Source organism: Tiliqua scincoides, chromosome 1, assembly GCF_035046505.1.
Source record: "Tiliqua scincoides isolate rTilSci1 chromosome 1, rTilSci1.hap2, whole genome shotgun sequence".
NCBI lineage: Eukaryota > Metazoa > Chordata > Lepidosauria > Squamata > Scincidae > Tiliqua > Tiliqua scincoides.
This window is the reverse complement of record NC_089821.1, coordinates 194,582,551-194,601,237: the sequence shown is the minus strand read 5'-3', so window position 1 is coordinate 194,601,237 and position 18,687 is coordinate 194,582,551. Positions and strand designations below refer to the sequence as shown.

The following is an 18,687-nucleotide window of genomic DNA, read 5'->3' as shown; positions in this document are numbered from 1 at the left end:
GCTGGGAGAGCCCAATTATCACATGGGTCACCCTTTCAACAGCATCACTTCTGCAGAGGTCACTTCACAGAGCACCTCTCAGTGTTAAGTTGCAAAGTGATGCCTTGGCAGAAGTGGCGCTGCTGAAAGCATGAGAACTAGGCTCTCCCCTATCTCAAAAATATGATCAAGATCTGCATATTTTCTCTTCTGTCATTAGCAGTTAATGAGTTCCTAGGTGAGAAAAAGTGCTTGTTTCTTATTATCACCTGCTTAATGACATCACTGTCTGTCCTCAGGAGGTACAATGAATGCTATTCAGCCCACTGTATGAAACAAGTTTGACACCCCTGGTTTAAATAAATTTTAAGGTTCAATTAGGTGAGGGTAGTATTGCATGTGTATAATATATGTACAAAACAATCTAAACAATCAATATCAATCAATCAATATCAATCAATACAAAATTTTATATATAAAAAATTTGTTATGGGATTCTTCCTCAATTCACAAAATCAGATGTGGTATCACACACTGAAGTTTACATCAAGACTTTCATAAAAGGGTGACTTACAAGTATTCCAAAGACAATAACTCTGGAGTTACAAAGCTCACTGTATTTTCATTCACTTGGCGAACTGCTGGTTTTTTAATTTTGATTTTTTTTTTTACATTACTGGATAGCAGCCCAATAAGCACTTTCACTGTTGAGAGTTCCCTCCATGAATGGAAGAAGTGTTTTTCTCATGCAAGTGGTTTCTCCACTTGTGCAAGGTCCCCATACATGCAAGGAATGCTCCTTCCATTCTCATACACCCTTTGCAACCCATTAAGCTGAACACAGCTCACCAGGCATGTGATCTGACAGATGCTAATAGGTCAGTTCCATTGTTGTTTTTACCAGTCCTAGCCAGGGAACAAAAATCCAGTCCTTGATGGGTCAAAGACTTGGCTGATGGGATTGATTCAGCTTCATAACTTGCAAGTTGTGCAAGGTGATATGCAAATTTAAATTTGTCGATTGTCCTGTGGGGTTTTCTTTCATTTTAAAATCATCAGCTATAAAAACCCAGAAGTTCAGACCACTTAAAAAAGGCCATGTAACAACCCTAGGCAAAACACTATTGTAATCATTCTTTATTAAGGAATACATATTTGTAAAGTTAATGCAATAATACTGAATAATTTACAAATATCTAAAGTTAGTATTGAGATCTTAACTATTTCTACAAGCTATATCATATATGTATAATGTACATCATGCAAAATGGAACGAGGGTGCAGAAGGGTCGGGTGTGATCCTGCCAATCAGAATGAGGCTTGCTTAATTTAAATGGAAGTGTTGAGCCCTGGCTTACTTTTTTCTCAGGAGGAAGGAGTGAAAGGGTTAATTTTGGTTGCAGCTTGCAGAGACTAATGCTTTGGTTGCCCTGTAGACTAATAGCCCTTATCTCTGCATTGTCCTCTTGCTCTCCTCTGGGTTTCTCCTGGCTGCCTGAACAGCCCTGACCCTTAAGTGATTCACAGATAAGGCCAGGAGATGATTTACACTTGATTTGTTGGTAGAAATTTATTGACTTAAGCACAAGTATCTAGGGTAATTTATTTAAATAGTATATGTATAAACCTCCTTACTTCCATTGTGGAACTACAGAGGGCTTACACAGGGTTCTCATGCAGCTTTTCATCCAGGCACAGAGCCAACTCAAATCTGCTTAACTGGACTATGTTTTACATTAACCCATTTTTTGCCCAGCCCACAGGTGTGCACATTTGGTCCCTGTTTGGTATATGCAATGTTGGGCAGAAATATCTCAAAATATAGTTATTTTGAAGGCACACATGAGATAATCTTCATTGCACAAACCCTTGCTTACTCAAAAAGCTGTTTTGCTGAGGATTTCTTGAATATGTATCTTTATGCATCATGCAACTCTCAATGTCACTGGGAAATTGTCAGGTATGTGTTGATTTCATGCATGAGACAAGTATTCAGAAAAAGGCTTCACCTATTCTGGGTCATGGGAAACTACTGACATTCAATTAATCACTCTGAAGCAGCATGGATGGGATCTAAATATTCCTATCAACAAAACAATCTTAGTGCCACATGTCCATTAGCAGATACCCCAACATAGCATTTATAAGTAAACAAACCTTTTAGTTTATTAAAATGTTTCATACAAAGCTTGACTCAGTAAGATTAATATGCACATTATTTCAGAAGCTTGAATTTTCCTGGTGAGTTCTAGTAACTGTCTTTCCTTACTTACATTATCAATAGGTTAGACTTCAAAGCATTTAGAAATAAAATTGCAAACAGGTACATTTATAAAAAACAGAAGATACTATTTCAAAACACACAACAACCCCCCTCTTCAGGAAAAAAACTATATAAACACAAAATAAAACTATAGCAAAGTTCCATAGTTAGCTAGCTGCAAATAGAAAAGCCAAATGTTTTCATATTAGTTGATCTTACGGCTGTTGTGTGCATGTGAGAGGAATTGCATGCAACCATCGCCTCAGTAGGGCTATCTGCAACCAGGAGGCAGGGGCATCTGGAAGAGGAGCAGCTTCCCTGCACATTTTTCAGCAGGCCATGTGATGTTGGAGAGGAAGAGCTCACTGTGAACAAGAAGGGGCTTATGCTTCTAATTACCTTTGATGGTCTTCATCAGTATCTGAGGAAATCACATTTTCAGAGTTGCTGTTTACAAAAAGGTTTGAGAGTAGGAAGGTTGAAGAATGGGTGGGAAACCTCTGCAGTGGTGACATACAAGGTGTGTGCTACATTTGCTTTTTTGTCTGCAGGCATCAAGGACCACACATGCAGTAAGCACAAGCTGGCTATCCTTTTGGAACAGAAAGTCAGAGGGCTGCAAGAGTAAATTTTCCCCCTTCATCACATTAAGGAAGATGAGTTCCTGGATACAATACAGGCAAACTTTGTACAACAGGAAATGGCTCCTAAGAAGTCTGTGTAGATGTGACTGACTGCCAGGAAATCCACAGCAAGAGCCCTCAGAGGCTGAAGCCCTCACAGAACCTACCCCACCATGCTAGGAACTTTGCACTCCCCATTGCATACCAATGGTAACAACTAACTAGCCAGGATTTGTCAGGGAGGAAGAGAAGTGCAACGTTCCAGGCCAGACAGTTGCCCCTTTAAAGCTCCACTCTCCAGGCAGATGGGGTAGAATCCAGGAGGGGTAGACTAAGTATAGAAATATTCAATTGCTTGTCAAAGCAACCAGCCCTCTTGGAGCTATCTGTGGTGCTGTGATCCTATACCACCTTGTCCATCTCCAACTGGTTGTGAGCATCTGCTCTCGGACCTCTGGACTTAACAACATTTGTCTGCATGTGGACTGCTATTCTGCATCTGATCCTGCACATGTCAACCAGTGTAAGGGAGGCATGTACATGTGGTGCTCCTGCATTGTATGCATATGACCAAATAGATTATTGTCACCATCAGGCTGGATGGAAAGTGTCTTATTTCTGAAGTTAATTGAACTGGTGTCTGTTAATCAAGGGTTCACTGTGCTTACCAATTTTTAAATATGATTTACATTTAACTTTAGGTTTTTATACCGCTACATTTTTCCATATCAGATTTTTAAGTGTGCATTTTTTTAAAGCAGAAATTATTCTCCCAAAGAAAAATCTTGTATTAAAGATAGTTCTCTTCAGTTTATGAAACTGCACAGACATCCACTATAAGACATATCACAAATTACTCATCAGGTTATTCTAATACACTGCCCTTTTACGTATTTTTTCAATTTAATGCAAAAACAGAAACAATTACAATATTCTGATTTCATGCAGAGTTGAATAATTTCTAAATTCAAACTGCAAATAAAGTATTTTGCACAGTAAAAATCTTACAAAATATAGTAAAGAATTTATCAGAAAAATATTCAATGTCCCTAAGCAAAAAGCATATCGTGCAACAACAAAATGTGCACAAGATTTTCATGTCTTTAACCTACCAATATATTCAGCATGCTATACAACTATTTTACCAAATCCATTTAAAAATTTAATTTAGAGTTACACTACAATGTGTTTCAAAATGTTAATTTAATGAGCAATTGCAGTATGGTTTCAGATGTTTTGAAACTGTTTCATTATTTAGAGCTGGCTGCAACTACTAAAGAGCGCTCTGAAAATACAGCAAGACAAATTGAGGAGTGCCTTTCCAGTGCATCTGTTCTTTAAGAACTTATTCTCAACACGCTTACTAATAAAAAATTATGCAGAAAAATAAAATCAAGACGGGTTGTATCAGAATTAAAATAAAAACATAGGTGGGAAATTCTGAATAACACATTTGGATCATTAATATTAGTCCCGCTTTAGGATTGTGCCCTAAGGATTGAGCCTGAAATCCTCCACACACTTTCCTGGGAGTAAATCCTATTTAACACAAAGACTTACTTCTGAGTAAACAGGCATAGGCTGGTACTGTATACATCTCAGTTCAGTGCTAAAAAAGGAAGCCTGAACAGCATTAACCATGTCTAAGATTACTACTGCCATAATCCTTAAATCATAGCCCAGGTGTGAGAGAGAGACTTGAATACGGGAGTGGAGAGAAATTGTGCAATTCCGTGGGCATATTCCTAAACTAGACTGGGGAAGTATTACATGTCCCCTTACAGCAATCACCTTTGCTTGTTCAAAACAGAAAATAAACACAAAGTTTGCAATACATTTGGTTATTGTTTCTTTCATCCTTATTCCAATATTATAAACTAAGTTTGGACCCCAGGTCAGTCATATGTGTTACACTATAGTGCAGCAATTTTCAATCACTGTGCCAAAGCACATTGGTTCACAGGTGTGCTGTGGGAGTTTGGGGGAGGGACATTTACTAGTAGTGCAATGGGAGATATGAGCCCCTACCAGCAGTGAGGTGTGCCTTGTCAATTGTCAAAAAACTGTGTCTTGACAATTTTAGCGCCTTCTCAGTGTGCCATGAAATGAAAAGGATTAAACAGCTTTTGACTCCAAAGACTTTTTTTATAGAAGTAAAAATATCTCCTGATTTACAGCCCACTCCTGAGCTGCCTGCAGCGCCCAGTCTCAGTGGCTCTGTGGAGGGCTGCCACCCGATCCAGTGTCTCCTGCGCTAAGGGAAGCAGACCCACAATGGGGCTACTCTCTTTAGCACTGACCAAAAGGTCGGCGCTAAAGTAAATGCACTCGTGTAGGATGTGCAGCCCTCCACAAGCACTTTGGATCCTGCGGAGCTCAGCTCCGTGGATCCACCTCTCCCCCTCCCCCCAACACGCCTCCCACCCACCCCTTGGCATGCCTCCTCCCTCCCTGGAATGCCTCTTCCACGCCCCCGCCACCTGTTCCACAGCCCAGCAGTCTGGGAGACTGCTGAGCTGCGGAACCCAGGCTTGTGCCGCCCCTTACGGCACATTTGCGACTGTAGTCCATGGCATGGGGCTGTGCCGCGGACCACAGGATTGGGCTCTTAATCATTTTTGGACAACGTGCTATAATCTATTTGGTCTACTACACTGTCTCTAATCATTAAAGTAACTCAGTGATTGGACTCATGCTTTTCATGCAGGAAGCCCTTCAATCCCTAATACCACTAAGTAAATTAACAAAGATGAGAAAGATTTCTACCAGAGACTATGGAGAGATGCTGCTGCTTCTGGTTAGAGCTAGGTTAAATGCAGTTGGTCTCACTCAGTACAATGTTGCTCCTTACACCCTTGGAACTTTGATCATCTACCACTTTGTTCCAGCCACCTGATCTCAATCCCTCTGTTCAATGATCTTATACACTCCCTTCCCCTTTGTTATGTTCCACCCTTCCAATGACCTGTTGGTTAATTGCTAATTCTTTTCCAAGGGCTCCTAGTGTTTGCCTTCTCTAGCCCAGTCCTATCAGTTCGGACAGTACTTCTCCAGTCCTAGGTAAGGGTGAACAAGTGAAGTATAAGGGAATAAACCATTTTCTATAATTCATTTCTGTTTACAGTCTGACTCTGCCATCTTCTGGCAAAAAGTTCATCATAGGACAGATTATTCCTTACTTCTAACAGTATTGAATTTGGAATAACCCAATAATTCTAAAGGTGAATGTCTTCTCACTGCTGAGGGGTAAATAGGAGAATGTAAGGGTAATTTGGTAAGCACGTATAAACCAAGCAGAGAGAATACAATCACTAACAAAATGATTTGGGATTTGCAAAAGTGAAAAAAGCTTGGTTATAGAGGAGGGATGGACTTTTTGCAAACTTTACCAATCTCAGTGTGCACAGAAATTCCATCTCACATGACCCTACTAACTTCAGGCTGCACATTCCCATTGCACTCATGAAGCTCCCATCAACTGCCTAAGTCAATGGAAAAGCTCAAACATCTACACTCCATAAACGCATTGAGGCACACGAATAACTTTAGGTTGCCATAAATATCTGAACCAGGCAAATTTAAATTTGATAAAATGAACTTGGTGGAGAAATCTACTTCAAACTACTTTCCAATTTAAACAAACCAATGTAGTCCAGTGGTCAGCCTTCTCCATCAGATGCTCCTAGAAAGCAGTGTCCCGAAGTGGCTGACTATTGTGGAACATAAGATCAAAACCATGGGTATAGATTTAGATTCCTTGTGCTTACTATCTCAAATAGAAGCATTCTGGAAGATTAAGCAAAGATTTTTAGATATAGAAAATCAAAATCTATATTCTATGGCAAATAAGGCTTGCTTCCCCCTTGAATCTGATGGTGCAGTGAAACCTGGAAAGGTGGCTGCATATTTCTTGTTCCTAACTAGTTCTGAGGAACATAGTGTTTTTTCACTTGCTAGATTTAATGTTTTACCATCAGAAGTCCTGTTTGGTAGATTTAGCAGGAGGCCTTATTCCGCTAGAATTCCGCTCATGTAATCAGGGCTGCATTGAAACTCTTCAACATATGCTACTGCAGTGCCCTATATATGATGATATCAGAGCCAAATATTTAAACCCGATTTTAATAGACAAGAAGGAATATCCTGATGATGTTAAAATACAATATTTGTTAAATGATGTTTTCAGCAATGCAACTGAGAGGGTGGTGGTTTATTTACAGCAAATGGTGGTAAAAAGAATTAAGAGATAACACCTGACAGTATATCTTTATGAGGTAAATACTCTGAACTTCCTTGATCATCATGTAGTCTTTGTACTAATATTAATTACCTTAGGTCCGCATCTGTTGTTGTTGTATCTGTATTATATGCCAATAAAGGTCTGTTTGAGTTTGAGTTTAGTCCAGTGGTCACCATGAATACTGGAACTGAAAGACTTGCAGTCCAATTCAACATTACTCCCCCTGTGGTAATGCTGTGATCTGCTGCATCCCATGGGGGAGTTTTGCCTTCAGGAGGCCTCCTCAGGGAAAGGGAACATTGGCTTCCTTGCCCCACGGATAAGCCCCTGCTGGGTTGATGGTTCTACTCAGACCTGCTCTAGTGATATTGCTGGCACATGGAACCCATGAAGGTAGGTTGAGCCCAGGAAGGGGGCTCGGATTTGGTGGACACCACTACCACTGAACCCACCCCCTTCCCAGTCCGATCCATCCTCCTCCCTACTGCCCCATTCCCCCAACCACCACCCTGTTGCTTCCATTCTCTGCCTCCCTCCCACCCCCTGAGCTATTCTACCTGGGGAAGTGGGCATCCTTGATCCACTGCTGCACAGAATTGGCCACTCACAGCCTCCAGCAAGAGCCAGCCCACATGCTCCAACATGTTGTGATTTTGCAACTAGTGGAAAGCACCTAGCACGTAGCTTGTTCCAGTGATACTAGACAGTGTTAGGATTGGGCCTTAAATCTCAAAATACAAGCTCAGCCCCACTGGATGATCTGGGTACTGTATGTTATTCATCTCAACTTTAGTCCCTTATGTGTAAACTGGAACTATTAAATTATATAGCTCACACAACGATTATAACCAGAAGAGGAACCTAAAGTCAACACTAACGAATCTATAGAAATGTCTAATGAGAGAGCCTCACCTTTGATAGGATGTGTTTTGAGCTAATACTGTAGCCTTTAAGGCTTTCGTGTAGCTTCTGCATGCACTGCATGACTTTTCGCTGCTGCTCATCATTCTTCAGCTCCTCAGTTTTGATCAGAAACTCATAATGTTCTAAAGGTCCATTACAAACCAACATGGCTTTGGAATTAGCATCTGCTAGACTGCTACTGGATACTTTCTCAGCTGCCTGAACTGTGTAAGCTGTAAAATATGAATTTTTTGAATGGTCATTAGGAAAGCTTGAGAAACAGCCAGGTCTTTAAATAATATACACCAATATCATTGTTTTATTTACTCTCTACTACTACCGAAAGCCAACTTAGACATTATTTCCTACCCATGGTTTAAAAGCACTTAATTAACTTTAACTGTGTTGGTTTCCCTCCCCTGCGCATATAACACACACAGCGGTTTTGACTATGCCTGAACAAATTTGTTACCCACCAATCTAAATGCTGCCTATTTATGGCAGTGCATGTGTGACTACATAAACCTCATGCTTTTGCTGCTTTCCTAGGACTGCGAAAAACAGAGAGCCCATCAAGCACCCAACATACTATGACAGTGGTTCTCACATATTTAGCGCCGGGACTGACTTTTTAGAATGAGAATCTGTCAGGGCCCACCGGAAGTGATTTCATGATTGGAAGTGACATCATCAAGCAGGAAAATTTTTAATAATCCTTTTAACAATCCACACAATCCTAGGCTGCAATCTTACCCACACATACCCAGGAGTAAGTCCCATTTACTATCATTGTTAAAAGAATATACATAGTAGCTTGTTAAAAGTATAGGTCTGTAACACTTCCCCAAATGCAGTCACATACTATGGTAGTATCAAATCTAATATAGTAAAAATAAAATATTGAAATTAATTGGGACCCACCTGAAATTGGCTCATGACCTACCTAGTGGGTCCCAACCCACAGTTTGAGAAACACTGCACTATGATATATGACTGGTGTGCTTTGTTAGGCTTGAGAGTTCACAAGGCTCACAGGCCTCATCTAGACCCAAAGATATAAAGGCATTCAAATGTTACCCTGCATCCACAGAAGCATCTGAGAGAAAAAGACTTTTTAGTGGAAACTGCATGGAGAAAGTAACATCCAAATTAATTACAGGACAGGTGATGATAGTCTCTCTGCAACCTTCCTAAACAGCTTCTTTCTACTGATGAACAGCTTCAATCTCCCTCTTGGAAGTGTAAAAAAAAATTGTCTAATTATTAAGAGATAAGGTAAACTATTTTGTCTCTAGCCTATATAAAACCAGCTTTTTTCAGGCTAGGATGTGCTTATTAGACTCTTTAGTAGATTTGTTATTTGGTCCAAGTATAGAAATCAATTTAATACTGTATGCAATTTCCTGCATTCATATCTCTTATATACCAACTGTCTGCTCTACCTTCAAACAGCCCAAAGCTCAACTTTTGACAATGTATGACTTCACATATCCCAGGACAATTTTTTATTAATCTCTTCCTTTTGGGGAATTCAACTAAATATATTTTCACTTAATTTTTTACTCCACATACCTAAACTGTATTATCTCAAATAGAAGTGTGAAAATATTAACCTACTACATCAGTGTTTCTCAAACTGTGGGTCGGGACCCACTAGATGGGTCATGAGCCAATTTCAGGTGGGTCCCCATTCATTTCAATATTTTATTTTTAATATATTAGACTTGATTAATATGTTTGATTAATATGTTGATTAATTAGACTTGTGTTAATATGTTTTTATTTGTTTTTAAATTGTTTTTAATATGTTGTAAGCCGCCTTGAGTCCCTTCGGGGAGAAAGGCGGGGTAGAAATAAAGTTATTATTATTATTATTATTATTGATGCTACCCTGGTCTGTGGCTGCATTTGGGGAAATGTTACAGACCTGTACTTTTAACAAACTACTATGTATATTCTTTTAACAATGATAGTAAATGGGACTTACTCCTGGGTAAGTGTGGGTAGGTTGCAGCCTAGGATTGTTAAAAATTTTCCAGTTTGATGATGTCACTTCCAGTCATGACATCACTTCCAGTGGGTCCTGACAAGTTTCTCATTCTAAAAAGTGGGTCCCAGTGCTAAATGTGTGAGAACCACTGACCTACATAATTACACATAAATGTGTATATAGTTTGCTACTTACATAGCATTTATTTTAATGGTTATATTGCAAAAGTTACATTCTCATTGGCTGATATAGTAACTGAACTACAAAGGGGAAAGATAATTGAAATTGGTTATTTAAATGATTTTAATTGCCAATTACACTTTTCTTGCTTTGACTCAGTTCACCTTGAATTTATAACATACTTTTAAAGAAAAAAAATCCTGAAGTTTCATGATTCAGGAATTAATTAATCTTTGGAATTAAGACATGCACCTTATGTTATAAAAAAAACAAACCCTGCACCCATAAATCTATATTCATGATTTACATTTCTTTCATAAACATATTTACACAAAAGTCAGTCTCTCATCCCAATTCAACTTGCATCCATATAACTGCACCAGGATCACCACCTAAAACTCTAAGTGGGAGCAATGACCCTTTATGTCAGACTTGATGTCCTTGGTAGCATCTCAATTTGGCCACTATTTTGGTCAAGGAATACTGAAAAGATTATTGGTTTAATCCAGGTGGAATGGCTTCCATGTATTATAACAAGCCAACCTAACACTGATGCTTATTCAGTGCAGGCCATAAGCAAACTGCCAGTGGATCCTGGGAATCTTGAACAGTCTGTGCAAGATTGAAATTAGCCAAATTTTGGGTTACGCCATGGTATGCAGATATAATGACCTATTGCAGCGATCACCAAACTTGCAACCACTGTGCTGAGCTAAACCGGCCCCCGTTCAGACCAGTGTATACCCTTCCAGTGTGTGGCTCAGAAGAAGCCACTCCATCTTTGTTGTGCGACGCTCTGGGCAGTGTCTGTAGCCCACTGTCCCAGCAGACATCATGCTTAGATTTCCAGGCAGACAGGACTGCCCGGATGGTTGCATGACGGTTGTGGCTTCTTCTGAGCCACACACCTGAAAGATAAGCGCTACTCACATAGGGGAAGAATGCATCATTGTGTCAGATTCGGTCCAAGGGTTGTGTTTTGGTGAACTGGCTTACTGGATCAGCTATAAAAGTTTCACTAAGGCTGCAATCCTATACACACTTTCCTGGGAGTAAGCTCCATTGAATGCAATGGGACTTACTTCTGAGTAGACATGCATAGGATTGTGCTCTAACAATTGTCATTATCTTGCCAGTTCACCAGAGCTATAGGGAGATGCATCCACAGTATGAGAAGGATCAATACAATTTTAATTGTTTTTGTAATATAGAAGACCTTACATGGCCTAAACATTTGAGCAAACCATATCTTACTTTACCATGATCGAAGGAAAAAAAATATAGCATTCTCCTCCATTGCAATACATTAAAATGAAAATAAGTCTTCCTTTGGCAAATGGCAAAATGCCAAATATACACGAAGCCACAGAATTAAGCAGTTACAAGTTGCCATTAGAGTGGACCTTTGCTTTGCAATGGTAATCCATTCTGGAGACACCACTGTATTGTGAAGATATTGTAATGTGAACCCAATAACACATTATTTTTTGGCAATTCATTTCAAGACCTCAGAAAATAGAAGTTTCTGGCACCACTATTTTCCTCTCTAAAAGGTGGTTTAAACAGTGCCTACTGCACGCTTTAGAGGACACAATTATCAGTTTACACAATGTTGTAATTATAAAACACAAATCACAAGGCTGTATCCTTCCCTCCATAGACACAGCTACAATGTTAAAAATGCTGCTACCTGCTGAGAAGCTACCTAGAAGGCTTGCATTTGCATTGGCTATATCCTTCACTCTATAACCAGGGGTCTCCAGACCCCAGCCTGGGGGCCAGATGCGGCCCGCAGAGTGCCTCTATCCGGCCCGCGGCCAGCCGCTGATCCTCTGAGAGGCTCTGGCCCAGTTGACCAAACACAACCAGAGTTGTGCTTGTGAGGTGGGGGAAAGGGGGTCCATTTAAGTGTGTGTGCTTTATTTCTTGGGCTGTGTTGGTACTTGGAGAAATCCTGGACATTTGAGCCAATTCATTCATTCATTTCAGTCATCTCTAATGTATTTACTTAAATTTTATATTTAATTTTTTTTCCTGGCCCTCGACACCGTGCCAGATATTTGATGCGGCCCTTTGGCCGAAAAGTTTAGAGACCCCTGTTCCATACCAGGGGTGTTCAAACTTTTTGGCAGGAGGGCCACATCATCTCTCTGACACTGTGTCAGGGGCCAGGGAAAAAAATTAATTTACATTTAAAATTTGAATAAATTTACATAAGTTTATATACATGAATTTATTAGAGATGGAACTTACATGATGAACAAGTCTCTCGATAGCTCAAGGTCTATAAAAGACCTTGCCCAAAGCAAGGTCAGCCTTTCCTTTGCTGCCACTGCTGCTTCATAGACATGAAACAGCAAGTAGTGGAGGGAGCCCTCATCCCACAGCTCATGTGAGAAGTCAAACAGTTGGCCCTCCTGCTGAGAGTAATTGTGTCGAGCCAGTACAGGCCCCAGCAAGTCTCTGGAGGGCCAGAGGGCTCCCTGCGGGCCGGATTGGGGGTCTCTGAGGACCACAAATGGCCCCCGGACTGGCGTTTGGGCACCCCTGCTCTATACTAAGAGCCTCCAAACGATGGGCCGTGGCATGCCAAGAAAATCATTTTGGGCTCAGCAGTGGCAAAGCCTTATTGTTCTGCCCCACCACCTCCCATCTTTATGCCCAATCTATGCAGAAATTCACACTGGGCAGCCACTTCCACTGCCAATCAATCACCCCAGAAGGCTCTGCACCCCAATTTCCTGGGGAAGTGGTTGCCTGGTGTGGGTTTTTGCACAGGTCAGGCGTAAAGATGAGGTGCACAGAACAGTAAGGTTTCACCACTGCCCCACCCAAGATGATTTTCTCAGTGCACTCGATCTGGCTGGTGGGCCATAATTTGGAGATCGCTGCTCTATACATACATCCACAATGTTAAAAACACTGCTATTGGCTGAAATGCTACCATGAATACTTGTACTGTATTCACACAGCTGTTTGGTTTATCTATCACCCATGAGCCCATCATAAAGTGAATAACTTATTTAGTGAACCTTATTCCACTATGGGGGGGGGGGCTTACTGTAAAGTGATTTGAATGTAAACTGAACCCATTGTATGGGGTGTAAACTGAACCCATTGTATGGGGGGGGGGGTTCCACTGTATTTAGATGAACAAAACTGAAAGTATCCACCTACAGGTATCAACAAAGAATCTGCATTTATGCTTATTCAAATGATGTAAAAGAAGATCTCTCTTTGACTAGAAATAGTCATAGTTCAGCGACACAGCAGATACTATGTATGCAGAAGATCTGTTTCAATCTCTTGTCTCTACTTATCTTTAGCAGCAAAGTTGGGAAAAAGACCACCTGCCTGCCACTGCTAGTCAGAGTAGAGAGTTCTGGGTTGGATGGAACTATAACAGCCTGACTTTGTATGTTGTTGGCAACCTTCAGTCCTGAGGGACTATGGTATCACGCTCTGAAAGGTGGTTCTGGAATAGCGTCTAGTGTGGCTGAAAAGGCCGATTCGGGAGTGACAATCCCTTCCACACTGGGAGCAAGTGTAGTCTGTCCCTGGTCTGTCTCCCTGGCTATGAGCCTTCCTTCTTTGCCTCTTTGCCTCAGTCTGTTGGCCAAGTGTCTCTTCAAACTGGGAAAGGCCATGCTGCACAACCTGCCTCCAAGCGGGCCACTCAGAGGCCAGGGTTTCCCACCTGTTGAGGTCCACTCCTAAAGCCTTCAGATCCCTCTTGCAGATGTCCTTGTATCACAGCTGTGGTCTACCTGTAGGGTGCTTTCCTTGCAAGAGTTTTCCATAGAGGAGATCCTTTGGGATCCGGCCATCATCCATTCTCACAACATGACCGAGCCAACACAGGCATCTCTGTTTCAGTAGTGCATACATGCTAGGGATTAAGGCAGCTTCATGTGACTATCAAAGGAGAGCCCTTTTAGTATTGTAGGCTTGTATTTTTCTCCTCCAACAGAAGCTGCCTCACAGCCCAATCCTATGCATGTCTACTCAGAAGTAAGTCCCATTAGAGTCAATGGGGCTTACTCCCAGGAAAGTGTGGATAGGATTGGGCTGTCAGTCAACACACATTGTTAAACATTACTTTTGAAGTAAATCCCATTCAGGTAAGTGAAAACTATTTCCAAATTATTGTTTGAATTATTTCCTTTTATATATTGTACTTACAACAGTTCTATAATAACTTGAACCAGCCAATTATCAAGTTATAATAACTTGAACTTATTTGTACAACAATTCTATCATATAAACTATGAGCTGTGAGGGCACATCCACACAGGAAACTCCTGTACTCTCTGGTTAATGTTGTACCACTCAACCCACTGTGCAAAATGTATTTTTTTTCCTGGGTTGTCTATTCAGCCTTCATTCAGGTTGCTCGCAGGTGTCGGTTAAGTTACGAAGTTTATTTGCCAGAGTTACATGGGTCTTCCTGACAGGCCCTGAAGAAGGGTTTATTTGAGTGCAAATGAAGACAGGAGATGAAGAGTAGAGTCTGGTTGCACTTAAGAGAGCAGCACACAGTTAATTCCCTGTGTCTGAAGGTATGGATGCTTTAGAAAAGCTAGTATACAATACCACCTTGGATTAAGAGTGCTGCCTTGGCGCTGTACAAGTCACTCTCAACCTCACCTACCTAACAGGGTTGTTGTAAGGGCCAAAGGAGGGGTGGAACTACCATGGATACTGGTATAGTACGTGAAATTTTTGCCAAGTAATCAAGCTCTAATTATCACTTTGCCTTATCTCCGGGTCAATCAGAGGGCAGAGCCTTTCAACTCTGAACAGTTTCTTTTCTCTGCTAAGCTTGGGCAGGCAGTTGGTTAGTTGCTTTCCTGGGATGTTCTAGCCAAAGTTAACCTTTTATTCCCTTTTGCTGCTGCAACCTGATTCCCTTTTGCAAAGGCTTTGAACATAAGAACAGCCCCACTGGATCAGGCCATAGGCCCATCTAGTCCAGCTTCCTGTATCTCACAGCAGCCCACCAAATGGCCCAGGGAGCACACCAGATAACAAGAGACCTCATTCTGGTGCCCTCCCTTGCATCTGGCATTCTGACAAGGCCCATTTCTAAAATCAGGAGGTTGCACATACACATCATGGCTTGTAACCTGTAATGGATTTTTCCTCCAGAAACTTGTCCAATCCCCTTTTAAAGGCGTCTAGGCCAGACGCCATCACTACATCCTGTGGCAAGGAGTTCCACAGACCAACCACATGCTGAGTAAAGAAATATTTTCTTTTTTCTGTTCTAACTCTCCGAACACTCAATTTTAGTGGATGTCCCCTGGTTCTGGTGTTATGTGAGAGTGTAAAGAGCATCTCTCTATCCACTCTGTCCATCCCCTGCATAATTTTGTATGTCTCAATCATGTCCCCCCTCAGGTGCCTCTTTTCTAGGCTGAAGAGGCCCAAATGCTGTAGCCTTTCCTCATAAGGAAAGTGCCCCAGCCCCGTAATCATCTTAGTCGCTCTCTTTTGCACCTTTTCCATTTCCACTACGTCTTTTTTGAGATGCGGCGACCAGAACTGGACACAATACTCCAGGTATGGCCTTATCATCGATTTGTACAACGGCATTATAATATTAGCCATTTTGTTCTCAATACCTTTTCTAATGATCCCAAGCACAGAATTGGCCTTCTTCACTGCCACCGCACATTGGGTCGACGCTTTCATCGACCTGTCCACCACCACCCCAAGATCTCTCTCCTGATCTTTGGGAAGGGACCCCAGAGAACCTTAGCACCCCCTGACAAGGCTCCTCTCAGAGGCCCCGAGTCCTCGCAGCTGATGAGACATGGCCAAGCCAGGAGCAAGACGCCCTGCAGCTGCCCTGGCTCTGGGGACCGGCCTGGCCCGGTGTTGTAGCTGGAGGGAGGCAGAGGACTCAGCCTGGCAGCCTGCAGTTCCCTTTATCCTGGAACCTCTCAACCTTCCCAAAACAATTGAAACATGCCTGAAAACGTCCTTTATCCTGGAACCTCTCAACCTTCCCAAAACAATTGAAACATACCTAAAAGCCTACGAAACAAGACATCACAGTTTCACCAGGTCCCTTGCTTAAGAAATATTATGAGGTGGTGGATTTCCAGAACTGCTACTGCTATTCAGGCTGGAGAAAGAAAAGGAGTCATAGCAGTCCCATGAGAGGGGGTTAAAGGGGGTAATTTGTAACCAGACCCAGGGTCAAAAAGGAGGCCCAGGAGCCAAAGGAGGGGCCCCAGATATTTCCTGGGATCTTACATTTTCCTGTTTCATCTGGACTCATTGACTACATGGGAAGCTGGGATTGCTATTACGGGTGCCTGGCAGGGGCCCAGGCAGGCATACACAGGACTCAACACAGTATCACATCTGCTACAATGTCATGTCTGCTATCTGGCCTACTAACACATTTGGCTTGTTGATCCGCTTGCCATGAAGGAGAGTATAAGAGCTCAGGGACACTACTGTGGAACTATAGCTGTTGCAAAAGTCGGTTTTGATGTACACAGAACAATTTCCATTCTTGTGTGAGCCTAAGTACAATGATGCTAAATCACTGCAATGATTTCCTATATTTAAAAGATTTTTAGAGAGACTAAGGAGTGTGTTTGGGTTTCTATATTGCAGTATCTAGCTGCCAGTGCCAGGCGATTAGGTAGACCTGGGCTCTGCAGCAGGAAGCAGTCAGGATGACCAGATCTCCTCTTTTTCCAGGATATGTCCTCTTTTTTTAGCCTTGTGTCCTGGAAAAGAACTTAAATGTCCTCCTTTTCCCTGTGAGCGGGCCCTTTGGGCAGCGCATAGCCTTCTTGTGATTAATAAATTATATATTAATATAGTTTTACACTTGAAAATAAGTAATATAGTGTTTAAATTAACTCCATCAATAGACAGTACGAGTGTTTTGGGCCCAAACCTATCCAATTTTCCAGTGTTGGTACAGCTGTGCCAGTGGGGCATGCACTTCATCCTGTGTTGGGGAGGCAATCACACGCTGCAATCCTATAAATACTTACCTGGGAGTAAGCCCCATTGACTGTAATGGGACTTACTTCTGAGTAACATGCATAGGATTGCGCTTGTAGAGTGCTCCTGAAGGCATGGGAACACTTGTTCCTTTACCTTGGGGGCTGCGTTGCAGCTGCACCGGTGCAGCTGCACCGGTGCTGGAAAGTCGGATAGGATTGGGCCCTTTAGCTTTTATTTTGTCTTGTCCTGCTTTTTCCTTGGATATCCCACATTTTGGGACACCTTGTCCTCTTTGGTGGTTATGACACCTGGTTGACCTAGGCTCCAGAGACTGTTGTGGCTGTTGCCACCCTTCCTGTTTCACCCCCTGCCCGCCCCTGTTCTACCCCCCTGCACTCTGTCTGCCCCTCCCCCTTTGGGAAGGGACCCCAGAGAACCTTAGTACCCCCGGACAAGACTCCTCTCAGAGGCCCCGAGTCCTCGCAGCTGAGGAGACATGGCCAAGCCAGGAGCAAGCTTTTCACCCCTGCAGCTGCCCTGGTTCTGGGGACCGGCCTGGCCCGGTGTTGTAGCTGGAGGGAGGCAGAGGACTCAGCCTGGCAGAGAGCCTCAGCAGGGTGGACAAGCGGAGCCGAAGGGAGGGGCCGCTTGCCCACCCTGCTGAGGCTCCCTACCCGGCTGAGTGCTGCGCCCCCTCCAGCTACGCCACCGGCCTGGCCCCCAGAGCCGTCCCTGAGCGCGCCTCCCCCAAGGCCTCGGGAGCCCCGGGTTCCAGCCACACTGACCTTTCCGCAGGGTGCCTGCCTCGAGCCGGCGGACAGCGTGTCTGGCGGCAGCCTTCAGGAGGCAGCCCCCAGTAGTAACCAAGGGCGCCAATGGCGCCACCATCTTGCTGGCACGCGGGGGGGGCTGAGTGTTTACCCCTATTGACTTTATTGCTAAGGACGGCCACGGCAGCCGCTGCCACAACTCCTGCCTCAGAACCCAGCCCGGTTCACCTTCACCGGGAACTCGGGCAAGTCGCGGAAAAACTACGAGCCCAAGAATGCAACGCGCTGCAGTGGTTGTGCAGGGAGGGCGCAGTCGCTTTACAAAGCATGCTGGGAAATGTAGTTTTCAGGCTTGCTGTTGGAGAGCTGGGTGGTTAGTGCATAAGAACATAAGAACAGCCCCACTGGATCAGGCCATAGGCCCATCTAGTCCAGCTTCCTGTATCTCACAGCGGCCCACCAAATGCCCCAGGGAGCACACCAGATAACAAGAGACCTCATCCTGGTGCCCTCCCTTGCATCTGGCATTCAGACATAACCCATTTCTAAAATCAGGAGGTTGCACATACACATCATGGCTTGTACCCCGCAATGGATTTTTCCTCCAGAAACGTGTCCAATCCCCTGTTAAAGGTGTCCAGGCCAGACGCCATCACCACATCCAGTGGCAAGGAGTTCCACAGACTAACCACATGCTGAGTAAAGAAATATTTTCTTTTGTCTGTTCTAACTCTCCCAACACCCAATTTTAGTGGATGTCCCCCTGG

At 42.9% G+C, this 18,687-nt stretch overlaps 1 protein-coding gene across 1 annotated transcript in view; it reads right to left on the bottom strand.

Annotated features, from left to right (window-relative positions):
- AFG1L (AFG1 like ATPase) overlaps positions 1–18,149 on the bottom strand; it is an 84,332-nt gene extending 66,183 nt beyond the window's left edge. The window contains exons 1-2 of the mRNA XM_066613203.1: positions 17,936–18,149; positions 8,018–8,241 (exon numbers count right to left, since the gene is read on the bottom strand). Of these exons, the coding sequence (XP_066469300.1) occupies positions 8,018–8,241; positions 17,936–18,038 (327 nt within the window). The 5' untranslated portion in view covers positions 18,039–18,149. The remainder of the gene's footprint in view (positions 1–8,017; positions 8,242–17,935) is intronic.
- Positions 18,150–18,687: the final 538 nt, after the last annotated feature.